Here is a 16903-nt window from a genome sequence, read left to right on the forward strand (position 1 = left end):
GCTTGAATAGAAGTAGACTTCCTCTGTCATCTCTTTGTAGACTTTGGCTCTGTAGCAGGACTCCGTATGTCTTCCATGTGGACTATGTTTAAACATATAGCTCTCTGCTCTTGTACGGCTTGTTCCCTTACTAGGAAGCCAAGTTTAGAGGCACCTGCTGTGCATGGGACAGAGTTCCTCTAACAGTTATTTCTGTTGGGTCTTGTTAGTGTACCAAGTCTTTATAGTCATTCCTTCTTGAATTCCCAAGTAGAATTTTCCTTTCTCTGCCCCATCATTGACTCATCTTTTGTTTAAGAAAATCACTAAATAAACAAGGTTGGAAGGGACATCAGGAGGTCATCTGGTCCAACGGCCTGCTCACAGCAGGGCTGAGGCAATGCAAGATAGCTCACTGCTCCTAAGAAAACCTTCAGGGATACTTATTTTCTACCCAGGGAGTCCGAATCTTATGATGATCTCAAGAGGGGAAAGAAAGATAGCTTGGTTAGGCAATATTGTCAGTGATGGTGTGCTCAAAGATGGGACCTCCATCGCAATGAACACCTCCTGGAGAATCTCAGCCTAGATATTGGCAGTGAGATGGTACTAAAGCATTACTAGAAGTTACTCTTGATTTCTTGTAGAAGAGGATTGGTCTTCGGTGCCAGCACTAGGATATGCACACAGCAACCCTGGGTATTGTTTTCTTTTCTGTAGAGCCTTATGAGAGAAAAGGTCCATTCATCAAAACTCAACTAGCTCTTCTGTTCAGCTGAATTTTAACACTTCACCACCTTCACGGTTGTGTTAGCCAGAGGAACGTAGTCTCTCTTCTTGCAGCTTGTATGGAAACACAACGTTTGGGAATTCATATTTTTCTCTCTCCTACAATTTCATTACTCACTTTAGAACCAATGTTGGGAAACACATACTTTGTTCTGGCTTGTTGTTACACTTAATATGATTTACATTTTGCCAGCAGTTCAGTTTTGAATGGAGCTAGTGATGAGACTTTTGCTGTACAATGCACCATGTAGCATCTACCTGGGCATTTTGGCCATTGCTGTTGCCTATTTTAACTCTATGGTGATGTGTATCCAGGGTGATCAGGGAGGAGCAGGTGTTCCAGGAGATATCGGCTTCCAAGGAGACAAGGTAATTGTTTTTCTTTTCTCCATCTTTTTTTTTTTCCCCTTATGTAGTAGTAATATGTGTGGCCACCAGCTTTCTCAGCTCGTCTTAAGCCATGAGAAGCTAGAACTAGCTCCATCCTGCTGTCAGGTTCCCCTGCTCAGATCGTTCTCATTTGGAGTACACTGCGCCTTTCTAAAATTCCTGTCAATATATGGATTTTGTTGTTACTCATAACAAAAGCAGTTCTACTGGGGGCTTTCTATAAAAGAGGCCATATCTTCATGCAGAAATTGGAAATGGTGGGATGGGAGTGATGGGGATGGGTGTGAATGTGTGTGGTCCAGCAGCTGCAGACTCGGAGGTTTTGTCTGCTCGGTGCAGTAACTTAAACCCTGACCCAGTGAAGCACTTAACGCCACGCATAACTTCTAAGCAAATGACTTCTCCCCTGTGACTACAATATGATACTGACTTCAGCTGACTAATGCTGTACTTAGCGCTGCACTGGGGCCTACATGGCGCTGAGCCACGACCGACTGCAAGAGCTCATGTGTTCTTCAGGGCTAAATTCGGCCCGGGCTTTATCAGAAACATCTCACTCACATTAGTGCAACTGCCCCAGCTTCTCGCAGGCTGAGTTTAGCCTTTAGAAAGCGCTTCTCTCTCCGCTGCAGAAGCTGGAGCTGGAGCCTGGGGGATTCGTATTTTCTGATGCTTCATTGTGTTTTCTGAAAAAAAAAATCTGTCTGTCTCTCTCTCAGGGCAGCCAGGGTTTGCCTGGGGTCCCTGGGGCACGAGGGAAAGCAGGCCCCCTGGTAAGTAACCAAGTGTCCTCTGCTTCCTTGTCTCCCTTTCTGAAGGCTCCGTGCCCAGCTGGAAGGACAGCTTGGCAGGGCTGTGCCATTCGGAACAGGAAAGCCAATAGCCAGGAGCCAGCTCACTTTTTTCCATGTTTTTCTGATTTCTGCAGGGAAAAGTCGGTGACAAAGGTCCAGTCGGGTTTCCAGGACCACCCGGCCCTGAGGTATGTCCCATCACCTCCTTCTCACATCTTTCCTTTCTTTGGTAACTTCTGCAGCATCCATTCTCCAGCAAACCCACACAATAACACCTCTCTCCCATCTCGTTTTGCCTCTGCAGCAGTAATTATTCGATGTCTGCAGCTTGCCGCCCCACTGAGGATCAGCTTTCTGATCAACACCCATGTGGCACTGGAGAGGCTGTTAGAGATGCCTATCTCCTCTCCCCACTGGAGTTTTTTAGCTCTCAAGCCATGCACAGACAAGCCCACATCAGGTTTTGATTAGAAGGCATGTGCATATATAGCTGTTGCTAATTCCTACGGAAAGCGAGAGCCAAATGGTGCCTCCCAGGTGGGTGCCCGGCCTGGCCGAGAGAGGGGATGGCTGCCACTGCTACTGCTCACCACGACACCTGAGCTCTTACATGTTTACCAACCCAAATCCGCTGTGTTCTGGGGTCAGAGCCTTTGCTAACGACAGACAGATGGATTGCTTTAGGACAATGGCACACCCGGGCGCCAGAAATGCCAAGGCCAAAAGAGCTTTGCTGTGTTGTAGGATTTACTGTAATTTAATGAATTGAGGCCCACTTTTGATCAAAGTGGGAGATACAGCAAACTGTCCATCTTGTACCCTCTGACCACCCTGCGCTGAGATTTCCTGATCTCCAACTACCATTCCAAACCTTTTTCTTCCCAGTCTTCCCATGCAAGTCCTATATGTAACAGCTTGTTCTGTTCTTGTTCAGAAAGGTCAGTCCCCATACATTGTCTCTAACCTGGCAAGAGCCCCAGACTGTCTCTCAGTCACCGTCCAGGTTCTGTGGACACTGGTCTTTCTACTCGCCGTGTTGCTGTCTGGCCCTTGAAGTTGTTCTTCAACTGCTTTTGCGGGGCAGAACACTCATTTCTTGAATCTTGTATCTCCCTTTTTGCCTACTCTCCTTTTTTCAGTGTAGGGCTTCACTTCTCTTCTAGGGTACGATGGTACATGAGTGGTGATGAGGTAGGGAGGATCAAGATGGGTTTATGACTCATTCTGCATCTCATGGTTTCCTGGTTTTTCCTTCCCCTTTTTGTCATCGATATCATGGAGGGATTTTTCAGTTTTTTCCCCCATAAAATACCGTTTCAAGTAGAAAAAGACCTTTACTGCCCTTACCAAAAAATTTGTCACAGCGATACCTTAAACACGGGACCAGCTTCCCCCAGCATATTGTCACTTTTCTCCTTCATAAGCAACCAGACAACATCTGTAAGATGCTAGAGAGCCGCTTCCAGCACAACTGATGGTCTGTTTTCCCCTCATCAGTGTTCTGGTATTTTGCTGGGTCTGGAAGGGCTCTCAGTCGAGTGCTGCCACTTAGCAATCGTTCCTCTGTGTTGCTATTGGAAATAACCACAGATTCCTTTGTTTCCTCAGCGAAGGGCTGGTGGGTGGAAAGAAGTCGCTGCCTGGCTGAAGGCAGCAGCTAATGAGCGTGTCAGCACCTTTCCTAATTCCTCGCCTGCTTCCCTTTGTCGCTGAGGCGTGCAGTTCGTTTCTCCGAGCAGTGAGATTATGCGCTGACTCATAAAGATTAATTAAAACCCAAATTGCCGGTTTTAGCTGTGTGATGACAGGGAGGCCCTCACAGCAATAAATCTCCTAAGAAGATGGACCTAAAGGGAGCTGCTGGGAAAGGCTGCTCTTGAATCAAACCGATAGTGCTGCTCCCATTGTCTTGTTTCATTCCCTCTAGAAGCCACGTGGTGGCCCACACATGGACACTGCCAGCACCTAACAAATGTCTTGGCCCTTAGCCTTTGATTAAAACTCCCACAGAGGCTGTCTTCTGAAGCTGGCTGCAAAAGTCCACCTATGGACCCTGACTATTTCTCGTTTTCTTCAGGGCTTCCCAGGTGACATTGGCCCACCAGGAGAAAATGGTCCTGAAGGCCTGAAGGTGAGTGGAGCAAAGATTGAAGCTCTGTCTGGGGTGGGAAGCAGCCAGGGAAAACAAAGTAGTGGGAAGGGGGGAGAGAGAAAACCCTGGAGATTCCTAAAGATTGTCCTGGCCAGCAATTCAGCTTGGTCTGTTTGGCTTGAGGTCCCTCCAAGTGCAAGGTTTCCTTTTTTTCTTTTTTTTTTTTCTGTAACAAAATTGACATTGGATGATGTCCCATGGCTGTGAAAGAGACTTTCTCATTTTAATTGCCCTTCTGAGCTTATGTTTCTATTTTCTGAGTATCTTTTCCTTTGGCTCTTTCTCAGGGAAAGCCAGGAGCACGAGGCCTACCTGGGCCGAGAGGACTGCTTGGACAAGAGGTGAGTGTCTTCAGACCAAAAGCAGATTGAATTTAAAGAATAATGTTGAATTTTGAAGATTAGTGCATGCTGAAGTGGTGCCTGTGACTTGAAATCCTCCTGTCCCTCTGATCTGGAAGCAGACGCTAATATTCAGTGATCAGAGACCCGCAGAAGAGGAGCTTCCCCTACGTTGCATTCTTGTGATCTTCACTTCCAGTCGCTGCTGGCATCTGCTGACCCTAAACTCTGCATTGACTTTCCTTTTAAAATCTTCCCCCGCACCCACACACACCCAGAATGGGAGTTAATGCCCTTTTCCCTGCACATCCCCTTGCACAGGCATGCCCTGGCCTGGCTTTTGCTTTCTGCTCCTTTTAAGTGTGTTTTCTTTCAACTGTGAGACCCGCAGACTCTGCTCTCTCACACAGAGCAATATCCTTTTGTGAAAAGAGTACCTAAATTGAAATTGCTGTTCTGCAAAGATTCATTTGCCCCGGCATCTCAGAGCTTGCAGCTTTCGCCTATCACTTCATGTGAAAACTTGAAGCTTCGTTCCACTCACAGTCACTAAAAAGGGACAATTCTCATCGATTTAATTGTCCTGGAGCTGCAAATACTTTATAGCATCAGCGGAGAAGGTCTGAGTGCCCTCTGGTTACCCTGTTGTAACTTCAGTGACTTCAGTGTAGTTTCTTCTCATTTAGGCCAGTGTAAGCTGTTTGTCCAGAGTCATGAGACATTGTGCAAATAATACTCAGTGCATACAGGGGCAGGAGCTCCGTCTAATAGCACTAATAATTCTTAACTTTTTCTGGGAATTCTTTTGCTTGCTCTCTAAATGGGATTAATGCAAATTAGCTCATTTATTTGCACTGAAATAGGAAAAAAAAAGGGAATCGAAGCCCTGCATTCCAGGTTCAAGCAGGCATGACCAAGCTGCCTTCAATTTACTCTAGTTAGTGAGTGGAAAAGTAAGACTGAAGATATGGACATGGACTTTGACATAAGCTGTGCTGAAGGAGTTTGAATGTGCACTAGACTGCACCATGGTGCCTTTACTGCTGCTGTTACCTGAGGTGGTAGGTCAAGGCTGTGGATTACATCTTCTTTAGTAGTGTGGCATATTGTGGGTGGTTTATATGAGCCCATTGAGCTGGATTCCTGACTTCCCGTCCCATCTTCAGCCCGCCAGCTCGTGCCACTTCATTACCACGGCTGACCACCTAAATGAGAGCAGCAAGAACTGTGGCTGCCAAGGGCGCTTTTAATTTCTCGCTTGGCAGTTGGGTTTAGACACTTGAGATCATTTTTGTGAAGCTTAATTGAAGGTCTCCTAGAAACTGTAGGTCTGATCCTATCACATTAGAAATTGGTGTAGAGCCAAGGGAGAGGACCGAGTCCAATTGCTGCATGAGATTTCGAGATAGCTCCATCCTGCAGCATGTGTAGTCCCATTTGTAAGCAAAAGGGAAACCTTCATACAGTTGCCAAATGGTTCTGTGGGAAATTTTGCAACACCTTTCTTGTGGGGCAAAAAAAAAAAAAAGAAAGAAAGAAAAAGAGTAGAGAGCTCTACAGCATTCATATCCCTGCCAATTCAAATGAATCAGAGTCATGTGAGCATGTCCAGGGCATCCTATGGGCCAAATCCAGCCCATGATAAGCCCAATCAAGTGATGCTGACTTTGGTCAAATTTTGGGTGGCCTTTACTAGCAGGACTTGACTTTAGATTTTATTCCTGATACGGGGAAAGGAGATGAGAACCCTCACGGATGCTGACCTGCCTGCTCTAAGATTCAGGAGGACTCAGTTGTTAAAATGTGAGAGATGAGCACACAGCCTGTGTTTAACTGCTGCTCATACTGCAGACCTTTCATTCTTGCTGCTTGGTGAGTCCAAATTTTGTCACTCCTTTGTCTTTTTTTTTAATTTCTTTTCACCTCAGGGAGATGAAGGACCCTTAGGACCACCAGGAGTCCCTGGTCCAGAGGTAGGTTTCAGTCATTTACTCAGTTACTACCAGCTCTGTTGACCTTGCAATGGAATTGTAGTTAACACAAAGCTTCAAACCTCCTGATTTGGGGAGTGATCTGCCCTTCTAAGAAATATTGTCTTCTCCAGGGCTTGGTCCAACTGCTTGACCCAGGATGGCTGAAAGTCAAGGAAGCGTCTTGCACAGGCTGTTGAGTGGGACTCTAATTTTATAACTTGCTTAAAGTCTAAGATGTTGAAAAATCCTCTAATGTTTAAATAGTTCATCCTCAAGACAAAGCATGCTGACTGGAGACCATATTTTGTAACCAGCCCTGATGTTTCTTCCTTGATTTATAGTATTTTTCAATGAGTAGAGAGAAAAGTAAGAAAAAAGACCAGACAGCGTTAGTCCTTTTTGCCCTCTACATCAGTCTGAACACAGTGATGTGTCACAGTTAGAAGAAGCAAAAGAATATTATCATACCTGTGAGCTTGTCAGCTCAGGATTTTGTAATGGTTATGTACATAATTGTCATCGTAGGATAGTAAAATATCTTGAAAATTGGAAACTGTGCTGGAGCTTCTAGGTGGATCAGAAAATAAATGTTTTATCTTGCATTTCCTCCACCGTTCTGGTACACACTTTTATTCCTTTCTGGAGCAACATAATAAATCCAGTTTCTGCAGTGCCTGGGAGAGCACCATAGGTGTTCTTCTAGCCAAAGGGAAGGCTCAACATGAACCTCTCGGTCTGCATGTTTATTTCTGCTTTTCTGAGCTGTAGCTGTGAATGTCAGCCTGGCTTCCCCCACTGTAGGGACAGTCCTACTCCCAAATCCTCTCTGGATGCCAGGGATGGAGCCCATAAGAAGCTTATATGTCTGAGTCCCTGCCAACGCTAGGAAAGTACCATCTCTGAATGGTCAGGCTGCTGGTCTTTGCTGGCATTGCTACAAGAAAACTGCTGGAAGCAGAATAAATTCAGCTGAATGCAGTGCATAATAAACTAAAGGGCAGCAGCAAAGCCCTTGGCTTGGTTGATTGTAGTCTATGCCTTATGTTTCCGATGTGGTCTTTGAGTAATGGAATTGAGCTGGAGGGTCAGAAATGGGCTGAAACTTGAAGTAGCTGTCTAGTCATCTTCCCCATGGATCAAACCCGGTGTCACTTGAGTCAGAGAGCTTTCCTCTTGTGTCACCTTGGCCTCGGTAAGGGCTGCTATATCTCTAGCACCCTGGATTCACAGGGAACATTGCATGTAAGCTGCACCATATAGGTTCACAGACACACTGTTTGACCGAGGGCAGCTGTAACCGTTTTATGTTTATTGTTCTTCCATGTATTTCAGGGTCGATCTGGCCGGAAGGGGTTTCCAGGAAGACCTGGTCCTGATGGTCCAAAGGTGAGGAAAGAGTTTGTTCATGATCAGAGAAGCAGTGGGTAGAAGGGAGGAAAGGAAGAGGGAAGTATCTTTTCTCAACTTTACCATGCTCCAAGCCTAGGTTATTCATTCCAGAGAGGACAAGGGGAACTGAGGATTTCTCTTTTTCTCTGAATTTTGGGGTCTCTGCTTCTGCTTGATTTCTTCAGCAAAAAGAAGGACAGTGCATTTTTTAAGCCATGTGCTTTATTATAAACAAGTGTGTTCCTCTTTTGATATTAACCAACCCCCCTCCATCTCTCATCTTATTTTCCATTGCTTCTCCACGTTTTTGTTCTAAAACAATGCACATCATTCCTATCTTTGCTGCCTAATTAGCAGCAGGAACCATCCCAGGGCAGTTCGCTCCACAAACCCACACTCAAAAGGAAAGAGAAAACCCAACAAAAACAACCTCTTCAAACAGTAAATACCAAAAATGTGGTCTGGCAGCACATCTGGAGTATCAGCCTACTGAGCAAATACAGCTGCCTTCACCCGGAGACAATACTGGTTAGCGGTGAGTCTGGCCGCTGGATGGCCTGTCCAGGGGCACTCCGCCGGCCTTCGAGTGCTGCCATGGCTGCCTTTATCCCTGGTGGGTTTGAAATTCTCCTCCTTGTCCTGTTTTTCTCTTCACCCCTCATTTTTCTCATTCTCCGAATTTCCCTCATCCTGCCCTGTGATTTAGCTCATGTGGGTTCTTTCTGTGGTTTTCACGTGGATGCTCCACGTGACAGTAACGTGCCTATTCTTGAGATTTTGCAAGAGCAGAATCAGAGCGCAGCATTGCCTGGGAATATTTGGGTTGTCTTTTGCTCTTGTGACTTTTCCACCAGCAGGTGAATTTTCTGGATCACTTCTCCTCTGTCATTCAGGAACTACACCTTCCCATGGTGTCCACGCTCTCTTGCTCTCCCTAGATGCTCCTCAAATCCTTTGGTTAATCATGGTCCTTTCCTACCTCTTCCTGCTGATGATGTGTTTCTGTCTTCATCTGTCTGTTTTACTTAGTCTTTCAGATTGAAATGTTATGGGTCAGAAACATCCCAACTTCAGGAACACCCCTGATGAGAACTCATGCCTTATTGAACATGTTTGTGTCGGCTGTGTTTCTTGCTTTGGATTATCTTTCAAACCACGGTTGGTTTTGTAAGAAGTTGTATCCTGCAGATTCTCCACGATTCTCACACAGCAGCCCAAATCATAGGTGTACAAAGAATCATGTTGTACTGAGGGTCTGACTGGGAGCACCAAGTAACCTGTGTGCCTTGTCTCTCCTTGTTCTGCAGGGTGAGCCAGGAAACCGCGGCCGACCAGGGAAAGTTGGTGAGCAGGTAAACTCTTTGTTTTCCTTGTCTGTTTGATGATCTCCTGTGTACAGTGTCTCCCAGATGACCAGGGTGCAGGCAGAGGACAGTGGCCGGGGGCTTCCGGCCACCTCAAACCTGTCCGTAGTCCTGGTGCTCCAACTGGGGTGCTGGCTGAAGCTCTTGGTGAATAGCACTGACAGTGACCATGGTGTCTATTTTCAACTGGAAGCTTTTCCGTAGGCAGAGTGCTCTGATAAACTCACAGTTCAGGTGGATGTGCTGTCAGTACTGGCAGCAGAACAGCACACGTGAATGCTGTGCTTCTCAAGGAGGCAAAGCCATGGTCAGGAAGGAGATTATGGATTTCTGTGTATCCCTCTTATCCCTGAAGGGCAATTTCCAGGTTTTGTCTATGTAGGTTTAAAGGGTAGAATCCTCTGCTTTGGGTACTGTGCTGCTTTGACTCCCACTGGATTTTTGGGGGAGCAGAGGAAACAGCAGCTGAAGAAACCAGGCCCTGGGGGAGAGAGGCACTGAGCTGTGTTTCACTGTACCGCAAGAGAGAACGTTCTGCTGGGGTAGCAGGGGACATGCATCAGCCCTGTATGCTTCAGGGGAACCACAGTCATCAAGGAAAAAGAAACAATTTTTCCCAAGGCTCTGTGATTGAAACCAACCAACTTGTCCACCACCAACCCTGAAATTGCAGCCACGGAGCCTCCAACATGTTCAGTGTGTTCGTACATGACCACACCAGGCTGGCTGCGGCAGCTGGCCCTGGCAAAGAGGGTGTTGCTTCTCAGCACAGCTGTCCTTCCCAGCACTTTCCCTGCCGAATGGTCAGCAACTTTGGTTTGGTTTAGCTTGTCAGCCTCTCTGGCTCTTCTTTCCCCTGTATGCAAGAGCTGAGCACCACTTCTTTCATGGGTTTCTGACCAAGCAAGTCCAAAAAAACAAGGTGGATCCTTTTCAATACCAGCAATCTGGTGAGTCTCAGTGTATATCAAGGATAGTTATTTGGAAATTAGAGCCGTTTCTATGTTGTGGCTAATAATTTACTTCATGAAGAGCAACAACTGAAGAAGCAAAGTTGTTCCACACATCTGAGTTCCAGTTGTTAGTTTATCAGATTCTGCACAATCTCAGGCAACACCTTCCAGTGCTCTGTGCCTCAGTTTCCCCTTCTGTGGAAGGCGTGAGACAGCTCTGAGCAGTGCTTATCACAATGCCTCCTGTTCTTAGGTGGCACTTACAGATACTGTTGTATTACAGTTAAAAATGAATATTTAGAAGTACTTTGAGATCCATAACAAGATGTTGTCCTCGAAGGACAAAGCATCATAAGGATTATTATTCTTGAATGTCCCTCAGGACTGACCTTGGATGAAAACTGTAGGCACTGTTCAACAAAAAGAAAACACAGCTGGCCTCCGCTGACACTGAAACCAGCACAGTGGTATGAAAGCTGCCTGTATTACTCTTAGTCAATTAGTCTCTGTCTAGAAATATCACCAAGAAAGAATTTCCATTTCCGCACCAGTCAAGTCATTAGAACAAAAATGTTACACCAGATTAGTGAGAAATAACCTGCTTTCCCATCACACCTTTGCTGAATGATGCTGGAGCGTTTGGTTTTCGTTCCTCCCTCCACCTAAGCTTCAGCATTTGGTGTTGGGGCTGGTTTTTTGCAGGGCTCTGAGGGGTCAGGCTGCCAAGGTCACTTGGCACTAAAAGCCACCTTCACCTCACCCCTGTTTTCTCTTGTGGAGGCCTTGATGGTTTCTATTCCATGGGCACAAATAGGAATGGTCAAACTTTTCAAACTTGCTGCTCTGCCCTCCATACGGGTTCCCTCTGAGTAGAAACCTCAGTATAACAGCATGCGAAAAGATCAGCCATCCATCTCATTTGGGTTCTCTTCCCTTTCTTAGGGACATCTGTTTAGGCAAACATGGAAATTTCTGTAAGGTTTCCAGCAACACTTGAGCTCTCATTGGAAAAATTAGGTTTTAAGCCACAGGGCAGTCCCTGATGCGTTGTTTTCTCATTGCAAGGACACTGACTCGGGAAGTTCATTCATAAGATGCTTGTTGTCTTCATATGCTGGAAGAACTCCAGCTGCTGGGCTCCCCCGTACCCTGGAAATGTGTGATTTAACCCTTCCTTGCCAGTAGATGGAGGCAGAAGAATATGAAGAAGAATACAGGGCCTCTGGCCCAGGCCACCAGCCTTCCTGTTCCAGAGCTGGGAATGCAGAGCAGGAGGATGTCACCGAAATGTCCATGTTGAAGGTCAGACAGCGCTGTGGGAGAAGCAGCACCCTACAGCAGACAGGATAGCAAACTGGGGAAAGGTGCTGCAAGCCCATGGACCCCCCGTGCTTTGCACTCGAGACTGAAAATATCCATGAAATGTTGTGCCATCTGAAAGAACCTGAGGTTGACCTACGTCCTTAATGGTAATGAGGAGGTGTTGTCATGGTAGGAACAGCTTTCTGAATCCCTCCTTCTGTACAAGAAGCGACAGCCCTGCTCACTGGCATGGTGATGCTACGGTCAGCCACGCACCCATCACACCGTGCTGGGAAGGGCAGTCACTCCACAGCCCCTTGGGGGTATCTCTTCCCTCAGGGGAGAAGCATGTTGTCCCAGTATCAGACATTCTAAATTAATTTGTCAAAGGAAACCGGTGCCGTCAGTTATCTCCCTAATGTATTTTCCTTGCGGTGCTCAGGGATGTGCTGTAATGTCAGTTTTGCAGGTGAGGTCTGACCTGGGGAGATACGGATTGACTTGATCAAGGTCAGATGGGCTGCTGAGAAGCGACCAAGGAGTAGCACCGGTGTTTCCCACGTCTTAGAGCGCCTCTCCTAATGCATTTACCTTTCTTCCCCTCCAAAGCATCTCTTTCTGAGCTGCAGATCTCTCATTCAGGGATTTGCGGGCACTGTAGTGCATGCAGCCTCTTTGATCTGACAGGGTGCTTTGCCAGCATGTCTCCACCTTTCCTTCCCTCGCTCCCCAGAGGGCAGTGGGATGCCGGCGCAGCCCCAGGCTACAGCTGAGCTCCGGTGCACAGGGGGTTAAACCGCATGGCTTTTCTTTGCGGGTCAGAGCGTCCTCCCTTAAACTGTGATATTTACTGTTTTACTTTCCCTTTCTTTCATCTGAATGGGAGGATTGTACATTTACTCCCTCCCGTCCTTTGTCCCTGGTTTGTTTTGTTTTGAGTTCTAGCGAACCAGTAAAACAGAAAGGCCATGATCGGTTCCTGCTGGGAGCGACTGGCGGTCCCGTCCCTGGGAGACCCTGCTCACGCTGGGCTCGCCTTTCGGTTGTTTCTCTCAAATGGGCTATGATTTATGCAAGGCTTCATTGCTGACTTGCTCTCTGTTGATGCAGCCAAGAGGGGGGGCTTAATTATGACAGGGCTGGACAATAAATGGGGAAAGCCAGACAGGAGTTAGGAATTACAACCCGCCAGTCCCCCTCCTTTCCTTCCCCCCAAGCCCCCAGCAACTTTTTAACAATCTCCATCCCTTTTCCGCCATGCCCTTGGCTGGGGAATACAGCAGACTGAATCATGAGCGACATGCTGAACTCCCCGTCTAATATAAATGTTTTACATTCTTTCCTGTATACTGTGGGCCTTTATCCGGGCAGCCACCGCTGCTGGGACTTCACGTGCATCATTACACACACTGCCTGGAGTCGTGTTTGATGCAGGGCTTCTTTTCAACCCTGGGAACCTGGGAAAAATATGTTATACTGCGGCCATTTTAGTGTAATGGCCACAATTCATGTCTGCTTTGATTTAATATTTGCCACTGGTGGCTTTTCTGATTCGTAAAACCTAAATCTTTTGCTGCTTGTGTTCCCTTTAGTGTCTATCCCACTTTGGCCGGTGAAGAATATTGTTACCCAATCTCCTCGAGTTGTTTCATATACTCCCAATAATTTACCAAGATTTATTCTGCCTAGACATATCTATCTCGATTTGTGTCTGCTTGCAGACACAGCAACGTTAGTTAACTTAGCCCAGAGCAGACAGTACTGGCTGCAAACACTACGGAGCTGCTGTGCTGGAAGCGTGACCACTTCCCAGGGTCCCTGCTCTGCTCTCTCACTTCGGTCCCTACTCTATCACGGCCACGCCATGGGATGCACCTCTTGCTGGGTACGTGGGAAGCAGTGACATCTTCCCTTGAGCAGAAACATGATGTACCAGTGCAGACAGAATTTTCCCTGGTTTTGGAGTGAAAATTTTGGCTGCGTTCCCCTTCCATCCTGCCGTTTACCTGTGCCGCAGGTGCAGTGTTTGCTTCTACCGCGTTTGCGTCGGCAGGGCCGGCAGGTTTCTGCACAAGCTGCGATAACAAACGGCACATCGGCGACAGCGAGAGGGGTCTCAGGAGGGCATTGGGTTTGGGGGCTGCTTGGCATGCTGCAATCGGTGCTCTGCAAACCATCTGTAGAGCACCAGCGGGTTGGCTGGGCAGCACAACCAGTATATCTTGCTTCATCACCCAGATTCCTTAGAGACTTTTTGGGGTGGGAGCCATGCCGCTGTGGACAGCGTGTCAGGCCTTCGAGCCTGAGTTTGGATATGCAATGCACCTCAGAAGTGTTTTTTTGAAACAGCCTTGTTCTGAATGGTGGCACTGTTTGCTGCAAGAGCAGGGATCTCTCTTCTGCAGGGACTGACCTGTGTAACCCAGAAATATCTTAAAGAGAGCGTCTTCCCAGGGAGAGAGTTCGTTCTGCAGTTTTTCTGAAAAATTGGAATTGAAGGAACAGATTTATTCTTTCTTGCTGTACTATCTTATTTTTGCCTAGCGATGCTTCATCTCCTTGCTTCATCTCATTGCTTTGCCACTCTCTCCTCTGCCTTAATATTTGCCTTCGCCGTGGCCTTGGGCTACTGGAAAAGTTGTAACTGGATACAATTATCAGCTATGTATCTGCACTTGTGTCTAATTGAAAGAATAATTGATTCAGCAGCCTTCAGCAATGCCACCCAGTGGCAATGCTGCATATGCAGATATTGCACATTCGCCTGCTCTCCATTTGGTTGCTGCCGCGTCCAGCACTGCTTTGCTCCTACGCGTGTCTTGTCCGTGCAGCCCGGCCGCAATGGCAGGCTTGTGCACTGGAAGCGCTTCAGCTTCAGACAGAGCAAAGACCATTTCAGTGCCAACGTCAGAAGGGTTGGTGACAATGAGCCCCTGATGGAATAACAGAGTTTTCAAGGTAGTAGCTGTCTTCCCATGGTTAATCGATATTTCCGTCATGGCACAGTGGCATGGCGGTTTCCTGGGACGTCCTCTCTGGATGAGTTTCTAATGCAAGCATCTGATTCCAGGCTCTGACATACCCACTGAGCTCTTTGCTTTCTCTTAGGAGTTTTTCCTAAACTTTTTTCACCTGGATGCTGCTCACATGCCAGAGTGTGACATGGGCTCTATGGCTCCAGAGCAGAGAGCGTGTGGCTGCTCCCTGCAAGAGGTGAAGCCAACTGAGCATCCGAGTGAGAGATGCTTTTGTTGAGCCCATCAGAATGCCTCAGTGAGGAGCTCCTCTCTCCAGTCATGTTCAAAGGATGGCATTTAATTGCGCCATGTGAGGAATGTTAATGCATGAAGTCTCTCGGCATTTGGAGTCATCGTCAGAAGCTGTTCCCTCTAAAAGTCAGTGGAGAGTGACCCACATTGGTTTTTATGCCTCTGAATGGGTCTACTGAGCCTCACACACGAGAATAGCCATGAGGCTGGTTATTTTGTACTACAGCTTTACGTTGTGAGTGTAATTTCATGGAGAGGGAGAGGCTTTTGGTGGTGGGAGGAGTTGCACGACCTGTGAGTAGGCTGCTCTGTCTGTGCTGGATGCTCCTCTGGTGCTGGGGGATATCGCTCTACACTGTCAATGCACAGATGTAAACAGAACCACAGCGATGCACCGACTGCAGAGAGCACTTCTGCGAACTGCACGCGTGTCCGGCCAGCTGGGAACAGAAAAAGCAATGAAGCAGGCGTACAGAGAGGAAACTTCTGCTTCTCTTCTTGCTGTTCTCCCAGAAAGGAGGTAGCAGGGTGAAAATCTCTCCCATTTCTAAGACCACACTCCAGAAGTTTCCTTGCTCTAGTGTAGCTTTTTTCCCCATTGTGTTTGTTCATGCTGAATGTTTTCTTGAGTGTGTCATTTGCAAAACTCCTTGATGTTGAAGTGAAAAGGTGAGATGCATTTGCATAGAAGAACTTTACAATTTATTATGAAGATTTCAAATTGTTCTAAAAAAGAGGAAGGGTAGGGTGATACCACTGGAGAATCCATCTCCTGTCTCTGACTTGCTCAGCTGCCGCTTCCCAGTACCAATCAGACTGTTGCCTAAAATCAAACAAGCCAGAGCATGGTTTCATTTGACACCACCTATGCCAACTGTGGGCAGGTTATGAAGTGTTTCAACAGGAGATTAATCCCCTTAGTTACAGACTCATTGGAGGGACTAAATATAGATATCTATCTCCCAATGACCCTTAGTGGGACTAGGGACAAGGCCACGAGAATCACACAGTGAGAGTGTGCCTGCCATGGCAGAGAGGACGGTCCCTTGCATGTCTAGAGCCAGAAACCCACTGAAGCTGATAGGGAGGCTGCTGTATTTTAATTCTCAGGAATCTTAGCTTGAGATTGCATCTGTTCCCATCTTCCTAATTAAAAGCAGTTCTGTTTGTTTCTTCGTTATCCCAAATGTTATTAAATCCTACAAATCCTGAGCTTAGACTGTTTTTTGTTTCCAAGATGGTTTCTGAGTAGTGTGATAGATCTGCTGCCCTGCTCACCCCTCTGGCTGTGTCCTTAGGCCTTTATTTCCTACTGATATCCCAACAGCGTGACGCTATTCAGGGCAAAATTAGTTTGCACAGGCATTTGAGGCAGTTGAGATTAACCCAGAGGAAGTCCACCCAGCACAGCAGTTAAAATGATGGTAACTCTCAGCCTCTGTGCAACCCAGGAGCTCCCACTAGCAATGCTCTTGGGGAAGCTGCGCTGACGTTTTGGGAAATGCCTGCAAAACAAAGCCGCGCTATGGACTCGGCCTTTCTACGAAACGCGCTTAACTCATCCCCTATACTGTGTGTTGTGGCTCTTGCAGATCCTAGTGCTGCCGTTCCAGCTGGCGCCTAAAGCAGAACCAGCTGTGGAGTGAGACGTTCCCATGGCCGGGAGCAACTTTGTCCGCTCTGGTAGCCAGTAGGAATTACTGAGCGGTACACGAGGGATGCTGTGCTATTTCAACCAGCAAGGTGGACCAAAGAAATTGTTTACTTTCTCAGCAAATAAAATTGAAAACTAATTGTGCTTTTCTCTTTCCTCAGGGTCTAATGGGTTTTATTGGTCCAGTGGGGGAGCCTGGAATAGTGGGAGAAAAGGTAAGATTGCTTGCAATAAATTGGTTGTTGTAATTTTTGCAGGATGAGGGAGACTGGGGCGGGAGGAATATTGTGGGGATTTAAGTTGTCGTGTCAGTGCAACACCCAGCTGGGAATGCAGCCCATCCAGGGTGTCTGAGCTAGTCTTGGGCCAGGCAAAAATCATCCACTTTGGATTTAGGAATTAACATGCACTTGCCCTACAAGGAGATGCTGCCAAATGTTCTCTGAAAATTTAAGCTTTGTTCATTCATAATCTGCCAGAAAGCTTGTATTTAACAGTCGGTTCTATTTTTTTCTTCTGGGGATGAGGGACCCGTCAGCACCGTGTTCCTGGTC

General features: G+C 47.0%; 1 protein-coding gene across 1 annotated transcript in view; it reads left to right on the plus strand.

Moving 5' to 3' along the window:
* Positions 1 to 16903, plus strand: part of COL27A1 (collagen type XXVII alpha 1 chain) — a gene marked incomplete at its 5' end in the record, with an annotated part of 165922 nt that overhangs the window by 85011 nt on the left and 64008 nt on the right. The window contains 9 exons of the mRNA XM_082492440.1: positions 1084 to 1137; positions 1878 to 1931; positions 2087 to 2140; positions 4030 to 4083; positions 4392 to 4445; positions 6374 to 6418; positions 7751 to 7804; positions 9115 to 9159; positions 16511 to 16564. Of these exons, the coding sequence (XP_082348566.1) occupies positions 1084 to 1137; positions 1878 to 1931; positions 2087 to 2140; positions 4030 to 4083; positions 4392 to 4445; positions 6374 to 6418; positions 7751 to 7804; positions 9115 to 9159; positions 16511 to 16564 (468 nt within the window). The remainder of the gene's footprint in view (positions 1 to 1083; positions 1138 to 1877; positions 1932 to 2086; positions 2141 to 4029; positions 4084 to 4391; positions 4446 to 6373; positions 6419 to 7750; positions 7805 to 9114; positions 9160 to 16510; positions 16565 to 16903) is intronic.

This window comes from Vanellus vanellus (genome assembly GCF_965231255.1).
Source record: "Vanellus vanellus genome assembly, chromosome: 18".
Lineage (NCBI taxonomy): Eukaryota > Metazoa > Chordata > Aves > Charadriiformes > Charadriidae > Vanellus > Vanellus vanellus.